Raw genomic sequence first — 16133 nt, forward strand, 5'->3', positions numbered from 1 at the left:
ATATGCTTTGTGTGTGAGCATAGTCCCCTAAATCCTCTTCCTCTCCCCCTTCTCATTAGTTCCCTTTCCTCCCCAGTTTCACTTCCCCCTTCATTCCATCTGTGGACACAAGGGTCTCTATCTGCAGAGCCTTAAGACCCACAGATGATGCTGATACCTGGTTAGCAGACGGCTGGGAGCAACTGAGCCCCTCCCCTGTGCCCATCGCACTCAGCCATCCTCAGCTGTGGCTGCTGTTGCCCACCCACCGGGCTATCTCAGACACGTGCCAGCGTTTCAGCTGGAAGCAGTCCAGGGTTGGGTCCCAAAGGACGTGAACCTCTCCGAAAGTGCTGTCGGGCCTAGGAGGAGCTCGGCACTACCGCGCCTGCCTGGCATGTGTGCACACGAGCACTGTAAATACAACCACGTAATCCGTTAGCACACCCAGATTGGGACCATCGCTAATGCTGCCTTTCTCCCAGCATTTATGAATATTTGGTTGCTTTATCTCTTTGTTCAGTTGGATTTTGTGTTGATGTGTGTCTTATTTTTGAGGTACCACCTTGTTTACTATTTCCAGGCCAACTTAAGGTTACCAATCTTTTCACCTCAAGTGTCTGGAGTCCCGGGGTGACAAGTGTGTCCCCACCATGCCTGGATTTTTCCAGGGTGGTTATTTTGAGTCCTTCTGAGTCTGAACAGGGTGTTTGGTGCCTTTTCTTTGGGTGACTTGTGTGTGAGCTAAGTCAACACACAAGCCTCGCTGAGCTTTCAGATTGCTTCTCTGCACCCATATGCAGGTGTAGCCGCCCGTGGGCAGCTCACCTTACCCAGCTTCGCCTCTTCAAAGAGAATATTTTTCAAGAGAAGAGGACCTTCATGAGCCCTATAGGACCAGTGGTCAGTGTAAGGCTTGCAGACTGGCGGCCAGTGACGCAGGGAGCCAGTTTTTAGTTGGTGCTTTGCCCCACCATGGTCAGGCCTTGACTGGGGTGGAGGGCGGGCAGTCTGGGTGATGCCCTGCTGTCTGTCCCACAGTTCCAACTTCCAGCAGAGCTCGAGTAGGCAAACGGAACCCGCCGATGCTCCGTATGGTGCTGGAGGCTCTGCAGGCCCGAGAGAAGCGGCAGGGCACATCTGTCGTCGCCATCAAGGTCTATATCCAACACAAGTACCCAACGGTGGATGCCACCCGCTTCAAGTACCTGCTGAAGCAGGCCCTGGACACGGGCATGCGTCGAGGCCTCCTCGCCAGGCCTGCCAACTCCAAGGCTAAGGGTGCCACTGGCAGTTTCAAAGTGAGCTACGGACAAGGAGGGGAGGCCTTGGTGCAGGGTTTAGCACATGCTGCTTCTCACCGCTGCTCACACCTCCACAGCCCTTCTGTTGGCCCACATTGTGTGGTCTGGGAGCCTGCATAGTATCAGGGTCTGAGTATGGCTTACCTGTGTCTGCCCCACAGCCTCTGACCCATAGCTTCTAGAGGAGACTATGGGACGGTCTCTACTAACCACATGTGGTGTCTGGGATGTGGTTACCTCAGGAAGTCCCAACACTGGGTGGAGTATGAGGGGCAGGTGGCTCAACAGGATCTCAGTGGCACCGGCTGGGCCATCTCTCTTCTCAGCCAGTATTCTTAGAGACATCAAGGAGAGATGCGGCTTCAGGGAGCAGGGAACAGAGGGGGTGAGACACAGTGAGGCTTGGGGCTACGAGGGTGAGTGGCAGACAGCAGCATCGGATACTTGGAAGTGAGAGGTGGGGCACTCCGGGGAGAGGGCAGATTAACACCAGGTGAGATTTGGAAAGACCACAGAGGTGCGTGTGTCTCCTTCCATCCCACCCCCTTCTTACTCCTGATGTTGGGAACATGGCTCCTTTGTTGTCCTATGTGGGGTACAGGGGTACCCAGAACATCTGTCCTTACCCCCACCCCCTCTCTCTTTAGCTAGTTTCCAAGCCTAAGAGGAAGAGAACCTGTACCTCGATAGCCCCAAGGAGAACCGCAGATGCCAAGGAGAAAGTCCCCAAGAAACCCAGGGAGCTGAGGACAGACCAAACCAGCAAGGCCAAGATGGAGACAGTGGCTCTAAAACCAGGACAGAGGAAGAAGGCTTGTCCCTGTCCAGCAGCCACCTTGGAGAAGGCGCCTAAGAAAGTCAGCAAGTCAAAACTAGAAGAGGTCAGGAAGGCCCCCCTAAAACCAAACAAAGCCACATGGGCCCCTCCCACCATCAACAAGATAGGCCAGAAGGCCAAACTCAGTAGAAGCAGGCAAGGTAAGAGTGGGAAGGGTTGGAGGGATAGGAGTTGCCAGCAGCCACTGGGGAGGAGGGGAGGGACTCTCTAAGGAGCAGGTTTTGAGTGTTGACCTGGATTGTGGGGGGTGGAATCCAGAGACTCCAGGGCCCAGCACAGCCCTGAGGAGGGGTCAGGGAAGGCTTCCTGGAGGAGGCACCCTACAGGCGTCTGTGCTAAAAGAAGGTATAGCTTTTGAAGAGCTGCAGGCGGCTGTCTATCAGCAGTCAGAAGTCCAAGGAAGTCCTGAATGACAGAAGGGAATCTAGGCTCACCTGAGGACTGTGAGCCACCATGGGGGGTTTCTGGCAGGATGGCGGCGAGAGGGCTAAAGACAATCAAGGAAGCTGGCCCACACCCTTATCCTAGCATTTGGTGATGTAGAGGCAGGACGATTGGAAGTTCAAGGCTACATCTTTAGGTTTATATCAAGTTTGAAATCAGCCTGGGCTGCATGAGACCCTGTCTCAACCAAACCTACCCTCCTGCAAATGATAAACAAACATAAGAAGTTTCATCATTGGCAGGTAGGCAGCAAAGCTGATAGGGGGTCTGTCTGCTCCCTGTATGGGGAGGCAGTCCAATTTTAGTGCTCCCATGTTGTGTAGGGGAAGCATCTTGTCCAAACTGGGACCTGAGACTCGGGGATAAAACAGTTGGCTAGGTCTCATGGCCTTCAGTTGTCCAGGTGATGACCTGGGAACCTAGGCAGGCTGGGAACTCTAGAGCCTCTAGACCCTTTGCCCCTTACTCCTCCCTTTTCCAGAAGCTGATGCTCATGGGAAAACCAGAGATGTGTATGAGAAATCAGAGCCTTCAGCCAGCAAGGTAGGTAGGTGTCTATTGCTCCCTGGGTCTCAAGTCCTCCCAGGCTTTGTTTGTGGGTTCTGGGAGGGGAGCTCAAGTCTTTGTTCTTGTGAGGTGAGCACTCTACTGGCCAAACAATCTCCCCACTGCTAGGATTGCTTTCTTACAGGTCCAGAGTAATGTTGCTTCCCTTGCCAAAAGGAAGATGGCAGCTATGGCCCACACTGAGACAGTTGTTCATGGGTCTAAGATGGAACACAAGACCAAAGCACCTGCTCCTCCCCAGGACTCGGGAAACAAAGTGGAACCCACACATAGGGTCAGGAAAACAAAGACCCCTGAGAACCCCAAAAAACCTGGGTTACCCCCCAAGACCTCATCCAAAGCTCCCAGCAAGAAGGCTGAGGCTGGGAACTAGGACCAGGTTTGAGGAGATGGCCACTCTGAGTTTTTATTCCTTGTCACGATGTTTAATCCTAACTTATTTATCAATAAAGATGTCTTTTTGTTCACACATTGGTGCGTTGGACACTGGACCGCAAGGCAGGAAGGCCCAGAGGGGCAAAGGTAGATTTTGAGGACTTGGGAGCAGCTGATGTCCTGAAAAAGACCCTCCTGGCTGCAGGATGGGAGATGAAGGACTCAAGGGACCAAGACCATTGCAAGTTTCTTTCGAGCTTGACCATGGACAAGCCTCCATTCAGAGGGCAGATTCTGGCTTGGGGGACCAGCACTGTTGTCTCCAGAGGAGTGTAGTTCTGGTTGCAATTGTATTTTATTTAGTGTGTGTAGATGTGCATTGCCGTGATGTGTGTGTGTGTGTGTGTGTGTGTGTGTGTGTGTGTGTGTGTGTGTGTGTGTAGGTCAGATGACAATTTGAGGGGGAGCCCTTCCACTTTGTGGGTTCCAGTGATGGAATTGTTATCAAGCTTGGCAGAAAGCAAATTTGCCTGACGAGTCATCTCACCAGCCTTTGGTGCAGTTTTCTATGGAGGGGGAGGGGTTGCTAAGCAGGGCCCCAAGTCTGGGTAAGTGCATATTCAGCAAGAGACCGAGAGGGTACAAAGGCGCCGTATTGGTTACTTGTCCATGTTGCTATGACAAAGAGTTGGCAGAAGAGACTTAAAGGAAGGTTTATTTTGGCTCCCAGCTTAAGGGACATGGCCCACTGGGCAGAAAAGGCCACAGTAGCAGCAGGAATGTGAGGTGGTGGCTTACTCTATAGTAGGGACGAGACGGATGAATGAATGCAGGTGCTGGGCTCAGTGTGCTTTCTCCTTTCTACTCAGTGTGGGACTCCAGCCCACAGACCGATGGTTGCACCAAAGTTCAGGGTGGGTCTTCCCACTTAAGCATCTCTAGAAGGAAATGGCCTCAAAGACATGACCAGTGGTGTCTCCAAATCCAGTCAAGTTGGTGATCAATATCAACCCTCACAGGGCCCAGTACAGGGACAGGAATATACTGTACATCCCTATGTGGCCACAGCCCAAAGGGTGAGGACAAGTTATGGGGACAAAGTCTGTGCTGCTTTAAAACCATCTATGGGACCCTTCCCATGGGTAGGGAAGTGGGCTTCCTCGCCCTGAGTCTGAGCTCTGCATGCTTGACCAGAGGGCAAGGACAAATCTGAGGCTCCAGCTTCAGAGGATGCAGGACGGTTCAGCGGGTAAAGTATTGGCTACATAATCATGAGGACCAGAGTTCAAATCCCCCACATAAAAGTTGGGTGTGGCAATGCATATCTATAACCCCAGTGCCAGATGGCAGAGACAGGAGGATCACAAGAGGTTCACTACCCAACCAGCCTGTGCTAAAAGCACAAGTTCCATGTTGAGTGAAAGACTCAAAATAGCTACAAAAAAACAAAAACAAAAACAGGGTCAAGGTCTGGAGAGGTAGCTCAGTGGTTAAACACTTGCTCTGTAAGTCTGAGACCAGAGTTTGAACCCCCAGAGCCCACATAAATGCCAGGTTGGCATTGTGCTCACCCTGGTAATTTCAGCCTCAGCAGGTCGAGTTAGTATGCTAACTTGTAGGGTTCTGTTTTTGGTTTTGGTCACTTTGATACAATCTAGAGTCACCTGAGAAGAGGGAACCTCAGTTGAGAGAATATCCCCACCAGATTAGCCTGTGGGGAATTTTCTTGATCAATGATTGATGTGGGAGGGCTCAGCTTACTATGGACTGATGGTCCTGGGTTCTATAAGAACTGAGCAAGCTATGGGGAGCAAGCCAGTAAGCAGCACCCCTCCGTGACCTCTGTTTCAGTTCCTGCTTTCAGGTTCCTGCCTTGAGTTCCTGCCCTGACTTCCTTCAATGATGGACTAGAATGAGGCTGTAAACTGAAATGAACCCTTTCCTCCCCAAGTTGCTTTTGGTCATGGTGTTTCATCACAGCAACAGAAACCCTCACGTAGATGGGACCCGCAGAGAGGGTGGCTGGCAAGACTAGTCGTATCCGTGAGCTCTGGGTTCGATACTGCTCCATGAACAAGGAAAAAACTGTTGATGATCCCTGACATGCTTACACATATACACATGTGCCTACACACATGCAAACAGGCATAATACACAGAAATGGGGGTGGGTGGGAGAAGTGATTGAGGAAACCACCCCATGTCAACCTCTGGACTCTACACATGCACGTGTAGGTGAGTGTACCTGAACACATGTGTGCACACACATGTAGTTTTAACTTTTGAAGTTTCTTGTATTTTCATATATATCCTTCATGCTGTAGGGAAGTCAGTATCGCCCACGGAGAGCCAAGGCGCCCAGTTCAGCCCTGAGCTTCAGGTCACTGCTGCCCTGGGAGTGTAGCATCTCTGAGCTCCCCTGCTGAACCTGGTAGAAAGGGACAATGTCCCCATGGCAAATGCCTAGGCAAAGTACTTGCTGCTGCTCTTGGCACTTGAACATTGGAACGATTGGACAGGACCCGCAGCCAGGGTCATGGGATGCAGGCAGTCCCCACCAAGAAGAAGGACATCACAAAGGTAGGGCTCAGGGCTCTGGGTTTATTGTCAGTTGTAAGGAAAGGGTGGAGGTTGGGGGAGGGGGAGTGGCCTAGGGACATGGTGGACGCCATAGCCAGCCAGAGCACCCCTGTTGTAGCACAGATGAGGGAAGAGGTGGCCTTCAATATGGTGGGTACCAGGGACACTGAGTGCCTAGTATGGGGCTCAGGGCTCTCTGTTGTCCATGGCTTCTCCCCTTGGAGTCTCTCAGAAAGCTGTGTCTAGTTCTGTCAGTCCCTGGGGTATTGATACCGTGCCTGCCAGCAGGCCCCGAGGGGCACCCAGCAGATGGTAGGCTGGCATTTCCCAAGCAGAGAGGCTCAGCTTTTGCCTCTGCTCCTGCATGGAGCCGACATGGAGCTACAGCCTGTAGCCTCTTGTCTCCAGGGGCTAGGGACCCATCAGTCCTACCCCAGTGACAAGGTGGGAAGAGACCTTGAACCATCTTAGACTTGCGAGATCACCCTTTTCTGTGGTGGTTCCCCCCACTTGGCAATCTTGAGGATGCTCCATCCAGTTCCCTGCTTGGTTGCCCATGGCTGCCAGGTGCATCTTTGGGGACCTGGCAAGGACTGCAGACAGTTCACGGAGGTTGCCCACCTGGCAATGCTAGTGACCCTGGAAACCAGATCTGTGCGTCGGCTCCCTTCTGAATGTCAGCGAGAAGCTGTATGGTAATGAGACGTGTAGCCAGACTGTGGAATATCTAATGACTTAGAAAACATGTCCCCGACATATTGTTGCATAAGGGAAAAGTCAGGCTTCAGAGCGGAGTGTGGACTGATCTGTCTTTACTCCCGGCCCCACTCAGGCAAGCGTGCAGGCCTTATGTGGCCGGCGCCTTGTGTGGCAGTGTCCCCGCAAGCACACTGAAGCTTTTCTTCCCCGGGGGTTTTCTGCAGTTATATTTTTCTGGGAATTGTGAATCCATTCTGGAATCATCCCTCATCATCTGGGGGAGGGGGAACCAAACCCATCAAATCTGCCAATAATTGAAATTAGCAAATCTGTTCCTTAATAAGAACCCCCAGCATCAGAGACCCGAAAGATAAAGCCGGTTCCTCCACCCGCAACCGTCACAAGAGAAAGCTATTTTGGGAGTGAGGTTGTCACTTTTTTTGAGCTGGTGAATTCTAGGTTGGGTATTGGCTTATTGTTGGAAACTCTTGGCGAGCACCGTGGGGACTTTTTCTTCTCGAAAGGATACTTGTGCCAATGGCCGTTACTCAGGCTGGCCCTGCCACACCCTGCTTCTGGGGAGAATCTCACTGGCTCAGCGCTGAGGCAATGGGCCCCCAGGGGGGTCAGTGTGTGTCACCCCAGGTTAGATGGTCAGGTCTAACTGCGGTGGGGGCGGCAGCTGGCTTCAGGGAAACCGAATACGGTTTTAAAGACCAGATGAGAGATTTGGGGTGTGGGTGTGGTCATTTTGGAACCCCTCAAACTTGGAGGTAGAGACTTGCCTAGAGGGAGGGTGTTGGGGCAAGGAGAAAGGGATCCAGATGTTTCGTTCTGACTTTGGCCTTCTTGGCTGTGTGAGCCCTGAAGACCCTTCCACCTGCTTGGCACTTTCTACGTCTGCAAAATGAAGACAAAATGTCTGCTTCTCAGGTTTGAATAAAGACAAGGTAGGGAGTGCGTGCAGCTCAGTGGAGAGGGTGTGCTGAAGCCAGCTCAGGGCCCTGGGGTCCATGTTCAGCTTAGCACAGATGGGAGGTACGTGGGGTGACCTTTCCTGGGTGGCAGGGCGGTCCATGGGGATAGAGGGCGCAGCCTCAAACTCCTAGCAGGCAGAGGCAGAGGTCTGCCTTTAGGTCATGTCTACGCAGGATGCAAGGCCAGGCTCTGCACTTCCTCTCTGCCATAAACGGGATGAAGAAACAGGCCCATCTCCCCCTCGGCTATCTTAGGACAAAGGCTGAAGCCCATAGGAGGTTTTCCCAGCAGGCTTTTATTATAAAGAATGTTCCAGAGAGTCCCAGTCTTCCCCTCCAGCCCAGCCTCCTCAGGCTCTGAGCCAGTCCCAGTGGCTATGGAGGGTGGCCTGTGCTGGGGACAGAGAGTACTTTCTGTCTCCTGGAGCAGTGGTTTCCAGTGTCGCACCGGGAGCCCCTGGGGACCCGTGGGTCTTCTGCACAAGCAGCAGCTATTCACAGTTGGTGCGCGATAAGTTTTCTTTTTTTTTTAATATATAAAAGATTTAAAAAACAAAACAAAACGAAAAAGTGGTGCTCTTTAGAAACACTTCCAGGAAGATTGGGTAGTCCAGCTACAGTCCTGCATCCTCGACCTTCCCCTTTCTGGGGGACCAGGAACCCCCAAACTGTCTCCTTCTCTCCACCATTCTGTGGGCAACGGGCACTGCCCCTGCTGCCGCTGGCCGATGGAACAACAATAACAAAAAATCTGACCCTGCTTGGAGCTGTTGGCGGCCAGGGCCCCCTCTGGGGGAGGGGACACAGACAACTTCTCGGTGGCTGAAGCAGAAACTGCAGGATCCCCTCTGCCAGGTGGATGAGGTAGTGTTCTGGGATATGGCCACCTCTCCCAATGTGTGCTGAGCAGCCTGGGACAGAGCAAGCAGGCAGGCGCGGTCCAGGCTGTCCTGGTTGGCTGGAAAGCCTTCTTGGGGACTGGCAGCAATGCTCGAAGCCCTTGTCCTAGAGCCAGGTCTCGGGCAGGTGGAGGGGACAGAGATGCCCCAGGGGACGAGGCCGAGAGCTCTGCAGCCAGGCACTAAGAGGTCAGTGTCCTCCCTCCTACCCCAGCAGGCTCCTCTTTGTCAGTCCCCTGCCCAAGTTAAGAGGAGGGGGGAAGAGACCAAATGGAGGCCCAAGTGGCCTGCGCACCGTCTCCCTGGCAGTAGCTCCTGGTCACTCTTCTGCCTCAGGCTTCGCTGTAACACTCATAGATATTGTTCTCCATCAGAGCCACCACCTGCTCAAACTTGTGCTGTAGCTGGGTCCTGCGGGCAGTGGGGTTGGCCTCCAGGGCAGCCATGATCTGAGGGGAAGCAGAGGGTCAGTTGTACCATGCCTTTGATCTTGAGAGGGCACTCACTGGTGACCTCATCAAAGTGCCAACACCCCAGATGAATCTAAAGGGAGAAGTTTGTTTTTATGAGCTGAACTTTAGGCCAGTCTTGGGTGGGGGAACTCACCTGTGGGCGATACCTCTTAGCGTATTTATAGATCTCAGCCATGGCCACGTTTGTATTGAACTCATTCTGGTATTTCTGAAAAGGTGGGGCGAGGAGGAAGGGGAGACTTAACCCTCCGGGTTAGGACCCAGCTCGCTCACTTCCCACAGTCCGATCGGACTTAATTCAGGCCCCTCCAACCCAGGAACACACTAGTTTCCTGGACCCAAAATTCCAACCTCCCCACATCTTCTGGAGGGCACGCCACTCCATCCTTGGACTTCGGGAAAAATATGTTGATGGAGGGGTAGGCAAAGGAGGGAAACTGAGGCTGCCCCCAAATTCTTACTGTGTTTCCTGCCCCAATCTGCCCCACTGCTACTACCTCCTTGCCTAGGCCCCACAGGCCACCTACCCGAGACTCCTCGGCCAGGTGTGCATTCATTTCCTGTTCGCTGAGAGGAGTCATGTCCTGGATCTGTTTGTAATAGCGCTGCACAATCTTCCTGTATTCGGGGATCTCCTTTGCGTACAGAAGCTTGTTGGTGGGCGAGTCCTGGGCAGGGAAGACCACAGCAGCTGGGTGGCTGGACTTGTCCCCACTGCCACCTAGAGGGCCTTAGTGGGTCCTCGACCATGGCTAAGTAACCCTCACTCAGTCACACTTTGGAGCAGGGGCGACTCTGGCCCTGCCCGTCTCTTGCACGGAGGCCTTGGCCCACTATGCTGGGGGCTGTTGGGCTGGTGACCCACAGAGGGACTTTCAGTTAATGGGAAGAGCTCTGGGCTGTGGGCCAGCAACCCTCTGCTGCACACAGCCCGCAGCCTGTCTTGTTTACACCCTTATTAGGGTGAGGGGATTTGGTGGCTGAGATGGCTGGAAGCTGGTTCCCGGCTGCGGGAATGCTTCCCACCCTGCACTTCCAACACCCCAAAAGCGCCATGTGCTAAGTATGCTGGCAGCTCTTTGTTGTCACGGGATGCATGTGTGAAGTGGTGACATTTCCTTTCCCTTGTGGGCTCAGACTGCTGGGCTAGAGACAGGGCCCTGCCTTCACCCCCCAGTGCCAGCCTAGCTCCGTGATTCAATGGGTGCTCAAGGCCTCAGAGTTCTGGGCTACCTAAGCCAGGGTGCCTCTCTTCCCAGAAGGCCTTGTGGCTTCTGCTTTCTGAACCAGCATTCCCTCTGCCCTTGGTAGGTGCCTCTGGGGCTCCTGCTGGTCTGCCACCCACTCCCTGCCCACCTTAAATGATTCAGATTCAGGCAACCCCCTTCCCCTCCTCAGGAGTAGCCGGAGTAACTAACCTTGCCCAGCTGGAGGTCAGAGATGGAGCAGGCATCGATGAAGGCCTGCGCGATGACAGACAGGCAGGCATCGATGTGGTCGGTCTTCTCTATGTCGAAGACAAACTGGGGGTTTTTTAAGATGTTCACCCAGAAGCGGAGGGGAAGGCTGTGGGGCAGGGATAGTGGGGGTGCAGGAGCTCAGTGGAGGGGCTTGGGAGGTCAACAATGCTGATTCTCACAGCCCCTGCAGCCTCTGGGCACCTTGCCCTTCCCCTGCCAGCTACAGACAACCCTCACCCCAAAGAGCCTCCCTCCCCTTGCTCACAAGCTAGACTCCTGGTTCTCATTAGAAGCCCCCACCCTGCGGCCTGAGTCCAGACTCCTCCCCCACTCGGCCTTGCACGCAGAAGGCAGGGCTGACTGTCCTCAGGAGGCCAGAGGGGGTTGGGGACAACCCCCTTCTCAGTCCTGCAGAGCCTGGGGTGCCTGCTCCCTTGAGCAGGGAGAAAACAGCAACTAAAGTTGCACAGGCATTTCTCCGAGGGTCAGGCTGAGAGTTTTGGGTCCTTCTAGGTGGGGTATGTGACCCCCCCCCCAAAAAAAGCTAAGATGGGCCTCAGAGGAAGCTACGAACTGGGTGTATGAGTCAGAGCTGCGTGTATACTGCCATTCCCCAGGCTGTGCGACCTTGGGCCTAGATGGCTGCTGCTCTAAGGGCCTTGGCTTCCCTCGGTATGATGGGAGCATGCAGAGAGGGAGGCAAGGGCAAGCACATAGGATGCTTGCTGGTTTTACAGAGGGGAAACTGCAGCACGGAGACTAAGTCTCTCATCCAAGCCAGGCTCTGCTTCTTGGTGCCCTGCCTACCCCGATGTCAGCACATCATCTGCGCCCCACCCCCAAGGCCGCCCACCTGTTGGTCTTCCAGATGTGCAAGGTGTCAGGGTCAGAGATGCCTCTCTTCTCAGCCTGTTCCTCCAGGAAGTCGAAGAAGTACTTGACGGCCAGCGGGGGCTTGTCCTCGCGGATGCTCAGGATAGCTTTGAACAGGTCATCCAGGAACTTCTGCAGTGTGCCCTGCAGGGAAGACGTGGGCATTAGCCCAGCCTCAGAGCAGCTTTTTATTTTATGTGCATTGGTGTTTTGCCTGCCAATATGTCTGTAAAGGTGTCAGATCCCCTGGAACTGGAGTTACAGACAGGTGTGAGTTGCCATGTGGGTGCTGGGAATTGAATCTGTATCTTCTGGAAGAGCAGTCAGTGCTCTTAACTGCTGAGCCACCCCACCCCCAGCTTCAAGATTCTTAACTGTGTTTTGTCCATGACACTTTCTTGGAGGAGTGGGAGTGCTCATCAAGACCCTGAGGCATGGGGGACGGGGTCAGGATGTGGGCTCTGGGTGCTGCCCTGAGTCTTTCGACCTGAGGATATGAAAGTGCCCCTGGGTCCTTTGCTACTGGGTGGCAGAAAGAATACAGAGACTTCTTCTTGGAGCACAGGGCCCCCTTCAAGCTCCTACGGGGTGGAGACTGAGGTGGAGCCCACCTTGGTAGAGAGCAGGCGGGTCAGGTAGATTTCCGGCAGCACCTTCTTGCGGTGGCTCTGCCGGTGGGACTTCTTGGGCTCTACCAGCTCATCTGTGGGCAGCACCTGCAAGGTGGGCAGGGTTGGTACCCTTCCCAGGCACCCGCCTCAACCCTCCCATGGAAGTCTGACCTGTGATCCCAGCCCCTGGGCCCACCCATTCCCTCACCCACTCTGGCTTTTCCCAGGGCCTAGGAGCACTTTCCTGGAGGCTCCAGGAGGCAGAAAGCCAAAGCCACGCCCAGCAGAGCCAGCTCCCCAGGGTCTGAGGCCGGGCACTCACCAAATGGAAATACTTTTCTGTGTCCAAGTCTTTTACTGCAAAAGGAAAACACACAATAAACAAATGAGGGGGCGGGGAGGGCAACCCGAGTGGGTGGGGGAAGAGAGGAGGAGAGAGATGCCCAGAGAACAAGTTGTAGAAAGATGGAGAGCCAAGATTTGACTTTTTCACCTCATGGGGGAACCCTGGGACCCCCCCTCCCCAGGATCTAGGCCTGGGGCATGTGAGGACGTGGCCTGGAAGCAAAGGCCCACAGCAGCCAGCTCGGACCTGGGCACGGCTGGGGCCTCCTGGAAGTGCATGCCCCCTCCTGGGGCTTTGCTCTAGCTGCTGGAAGCAATCAGCTTTTGATACAGCATGGGGGTGAACCCCCCCCCCCCCCGCAAGCCTCAGTTCCCCCAGAACAGCTCAGAAGGATCCCAGGAAGGTAGCTCCCTCACACCCCACCTGGATCCCTTCCTCAGCTCCAAGCCCTACCTCGGCCCAGGGTGTTGTCCTTCTTGTCTGTGAGGCTCATGGCTAGGGAGGCACCCTCAGGAATCTGACAGAGGAGAGGTGAGGTCAGAGATCAGAGGTCAGAGAGGAGACAGGGCGGGGTGGCTTGGTCAGGTTGGGCACCTTGTAGTGGGCCAGCGTGTTCAGTTTCTTGCGGCCGTCCTCCACCACTGAGGTGTCATCCAGGTCCCGCAGGACATAGCTCTGGGTGCTCGAGGCAAACCATTCTGGAGGAGAAAAGGGGCATCAGGGCTAGGGAAGTGGGTGGCCCCAGGGGCAGCCATTAGCCTGGGCCACAGAAGCTTCCCCTTCTTCTTCTGGAATCAAAGCAGGCCACACCCCTTTGGGAACCCAGCTGTTGACCCTAACTGTCCAGAGTTAGAGCCCAGGCAGGGCCTGGTGCAGTGTGAACTTTAGGAACGGTTTCTGGTAAAGTGATCTGTGACTCCTACACATCCTTCAGATCCCAGCCCTCCAAGCCCTCTTCGAGGAGCGTTTCTTGATTGCTCCCTTGCTGTTGCCCACAGCTGCAGAACAAGGAATTCGTCCTTAAGGGGAACTCCAGGGCCTCGACTAACACGGGGAAAGAGGCTGCAGCGGCCAGCAGCCAGGCACGGCGCCTGCCCTTGCCCACCGAGGTCCACGTCCTCCGCCCGCGGCCACTGCGAGTAGGGTACATTCTTGCAGAAGGCTTCCAGGATCTTCTCCTTCACCTGCGTCAGGGTGTCGGTGTCCATGGCCCGCACGCTCAGAGAATCCATACCACAGCCCTGGAAGGACACGTTCAGGTTCTGCACGAGAGAGGGGGCGGCGGCAAAGGGCCATCGTCATCATCAGGTCTGGTGACTAGGACAGCCCAGCTAAGAACACCCACCCACTAGCGGAGTGCCCTGGCTCACCCGGGGCTTGGCCTCGATGTTCTCCCTCAGCAGCCACTCCTCATTGAGCGTGTAGCGGGCTTTGCCTGTGATGGCGTCGATGGAGCCTTTGTTGATCTGTTGCTTGATGGCGCACAGCAGCAGGAAGAAGGGCTCACCCACTGTCTCCTGTGAGCGTGAGGGTCGAGGGTCAGGACTCATTGCACCGCTATCTCCTCTGTGCTCCAGGCTCTAAGCTCTGGTCCACAAGTGTGCCACATACTCCCCGTCCCCTCTCAGGTGGATGTCGACACCCACACCCTCTCTGGAGTGTCTCCCCTGCATCCTAGCCACACATCCAGGGACCAGCCATCCTCACTGAGGCTCAGAGAGGGCAAGCACCTTGCCCAGCGCTGCACAGAAGGTAGAAGTAAAACTTGAACTCTGGACTCCTATGCCTGAGACGAAGTCTTCCTACAAAGCTGGAATGTGTCCAGGTGAGTGAACCCAGGACCCAGAAGAAGCCTCGAGGAAACCCAAGATGGATGCCTCTAGGGAGTGTCAGCCCAGTCAGGTTTCATGTCCTACCTCCTACCACCACCACCAACCAACAGCACCACCGCAGCCTCAAGCTGACCATGGTGAATAGGCTTGGAGGGAAAATGAGTTTGTCACAGTACCAGACTGCTTTGGCGGCAGTGCCAAGGCAGCTGCCAGCCCTGCTTCCTGCTGCAGTGGTCTGGCCTGGGAGTCACCAGCACCCCGTCATCTGACGGGGGAAGGCCAGGTGAAGGTCACCCGCAGTGGCTCTGAATGTGTCTTCTCTCCTAGTGTCCCCATTTCCCTTCTACTCCCTAACTGTCCCGGGATGATCCACTGGGCTCCTAGGCTGGCGTCTCTCATTTGACAAAATGAAACTAAAGTTCAGAGAGGGTAATAACTTGCCCAGAACCACATAGCTAGGTTGTTCCAGCGACCAGTCACAAGCCCAGAACAGTTAAGGTTCTGGTTCTGGGTCCTGTCCAGGCCTTTGCCTTTCTTGAAGGATGCCTCGGTGACCCTTGGACCGTTGCCACCACAGGGTAGTTGGATCCTGGGGCAGGCCCTTGGGTTGTGCTTTGTGAGGTCCTAACTCCAGAGAGAAGCTCTGGCTTCCTAAAGCTCTTTGACAGTTCCTGTCCCAATTGGGCTACTAACTTGGCCTTGACCCCTTGGCTCCTTCCCACCGAGTCCTCAGGGCTCAGGGTGAGTCACCTGCTTCAGGAAACCCTCATCAGTCAGACTGACTAAGCTCTGCTCTATGGCAGCTGCTCAATACTTGAAGTTTTGCTTCTGTGTCCCTCCCCTCTTCCCTAAGGAGAGGAAGGCTCGGGAATGCAGGGGCCTGAACTCCTCCAAATACTGCTCCCCAAGGAGGGCTTGAAGACTAAGGGACAACAAGACCCACCAGCCTCTGGCCTGCCTGAGAATGCTATGTGCTCTTGGAGCAGGCTAGCCAGCCAGCCAGATCTTCTCCAAGCTTCTGTTTCCCCACCTGCCCAAAGGGGTCCCGTTGAAAAGGCACCCACCTCTTAGTGCAGACCTTAATGAAGTTAGGTTTGCCTGCAGGGGCGGAGCTTCGGGGTGGGGGGGGGGAGGGAGGGTGGAGTGGGCTTACCCTCAGGCAGCCATACATGCAGATGGACATCCAGTTGGTAAGCATCTTCTCTACCACTGACTCGGTGCGCCGCAGCATGAGCTTGGGGTTCTTGGCCGCCGAGGCATCGATGAGGTCCACCAGCAGCTCCTTCATGATGCTGGTGTAATACTCCAGCTTGCCGTGCAGTGCAATAGTCAGCAGCGACGCCAGGCTGCACCTGCAGGCACGGAGTGCCAGTGAGGCCGAGCCACCACCTTGCTGGACCTGGGTGGCCCTCGGTGGAGGCTCCCACAGATAGCCAGTCGGAAGACCCTGCCTATATCGGGAGCCTATGCGAAGCAATGAGGAACTCCTTGGGAGTCTCGGGGCCTGAGATTTGATTTTCAGTGGGTGACAGCTACCCCGGGGATGTGGGGTTGGCTGGGGACCCATGTCCCTGCATCTCCCGTAGCCTCACCTGTCCCGCACAGCGAAGTCCTTCTGCTGCTCCAAGGCATGGACAAAGATGATAAGGAAGTGCTTGTTGTTGAGCAGCGAGGAGAACAAGCTGATCCCCTCCTCCATGCTGGGCCGACAGTGTTCTGGGATCTGTGGACATGGAAGGAAACACTGGTGCTCTGCATCCCAGGAGGCCCCACAGGGGCAAGGATGGCTGTAGGGAACCCACCATGCCCTCTCTGTGCCACTTTCCTGTGTAAGCAGCAGGTGGTATGAGACCATACGCCCAGGCCCAGGCTGGCCT

General features: G+C 54.9%; 2 protein-coding genes across 4 annotated transcripts in view; one reads left to right on the forward strand and one right to left on the reverse strand.

Moving 5' to 3' along the window:
* Nucleotides 1-3581, forward strand: part of H1-8 (H1.8 linker histone) — a 5321-nt gene extending 1740 nt beyond the window's left edge. Inside the window, exons 2-5 of one of the 3 annotated variants that reach the window (XM_050148609.1) lie at nucleotides 1021-1280; nucleotides 1931-2261; nucleotides 3047-3108; nucleotides 3257-3581. In XM_050148609.1, coding sequence (XP_050004566.1) covers nucleotides 1021-1280; nucleotides 1931-2261; nucleotides 3047-3108; nucleotides 3257-3505 — 902 coding nt within the window. In that variant the 3' untranslated portion in view covers nucleotides 3506-3581. Of the gene's footprint in view, nucleotides 1-1020; nucleotides 1281-1930; nucleotides 2262-3046; nucleotides 3113-3256 lie in introns of all 3 variants that reach the window. The other 2 variants (XM_050148610.1, XM_050148611.1) reach the window with 2 other exon arrangements.
* A 4457-nt stretch (nucleotides 3582-8038) lies between these two features.
* Nucleotides 8039-16133, reverse strand: part of Plxnd1 (plexin D1) — a 39019-nt gene continuing 30924 nt past the window's right edge. Inside the window, exons 24-36 of the mRNA XM_050148479.1 lie at nucleotides 15849-15979; nucleotides 15410-15608; nucleotides 13795-13941; nucleotides 13530-13686; nucleotides 13019-13122; nucleotides 12878-12941; nucleotides 12401-12435; nucleotides 12079-12183; nucleotides 11448-11611; nucleotides 10553-10700; nucleotides 9662-9802; nucleotides 9268-9342; nucleotides 8039-9110 (exon numbers count right to left, since the gene is read on the reverse strand). Of these exons, the coding sequence (XP_050004436.1) occupies nucleotides 8994-9110; nucleotides 9268-9342; nucleotides 9662-9802; nucleotides 10553-10700; nucleotides 11448-11611; nucleotides 12079-12183; nucleotides 12401-12435; nucleotides 12878-12941; nucleotides 13019-13122; nucleotides 13530-13686; nucleotides 13795-13941; nucleotides 15410-15608; nucleotides 15849-15979 (1587 nt within the window). The 3' untranslated portion in view covers nucleotides 8039-8993. The remainder of the gene's footprint in view (nucleotides 9111-9267; nucleotides 9343-9661; nucleotides 9803-10552; nucleotides 10701-11447; nucleotides 11612-12078; nucleotides 12184-12400; nucleotides 12436-12877; nucleotides 12942-13018; nucleotides 13123-13529; nucleotides 13687-13794; nucleotides 13942-15409; nucleotides 15609-15848; nucleotides 15980-16133) is intronic.

This window comes from Alexandromys fortis, unplaced genomic scaffold (assembly GCF_014885135.2).
Source record: "Alexandromys fortis isolate MF-2015 unplaced genomic scaffold, M_Fortis_MF-2015_v1.1 scaffold_59, whole genome shotgun sequence".
NCBI classification, from domain to species: domain Eukaryota; kingdom Metazoa; phylum Chordata; class Mammalia; order Rodentia; family Cricetidae; genus Alexandromys; species Alexandromys fortis.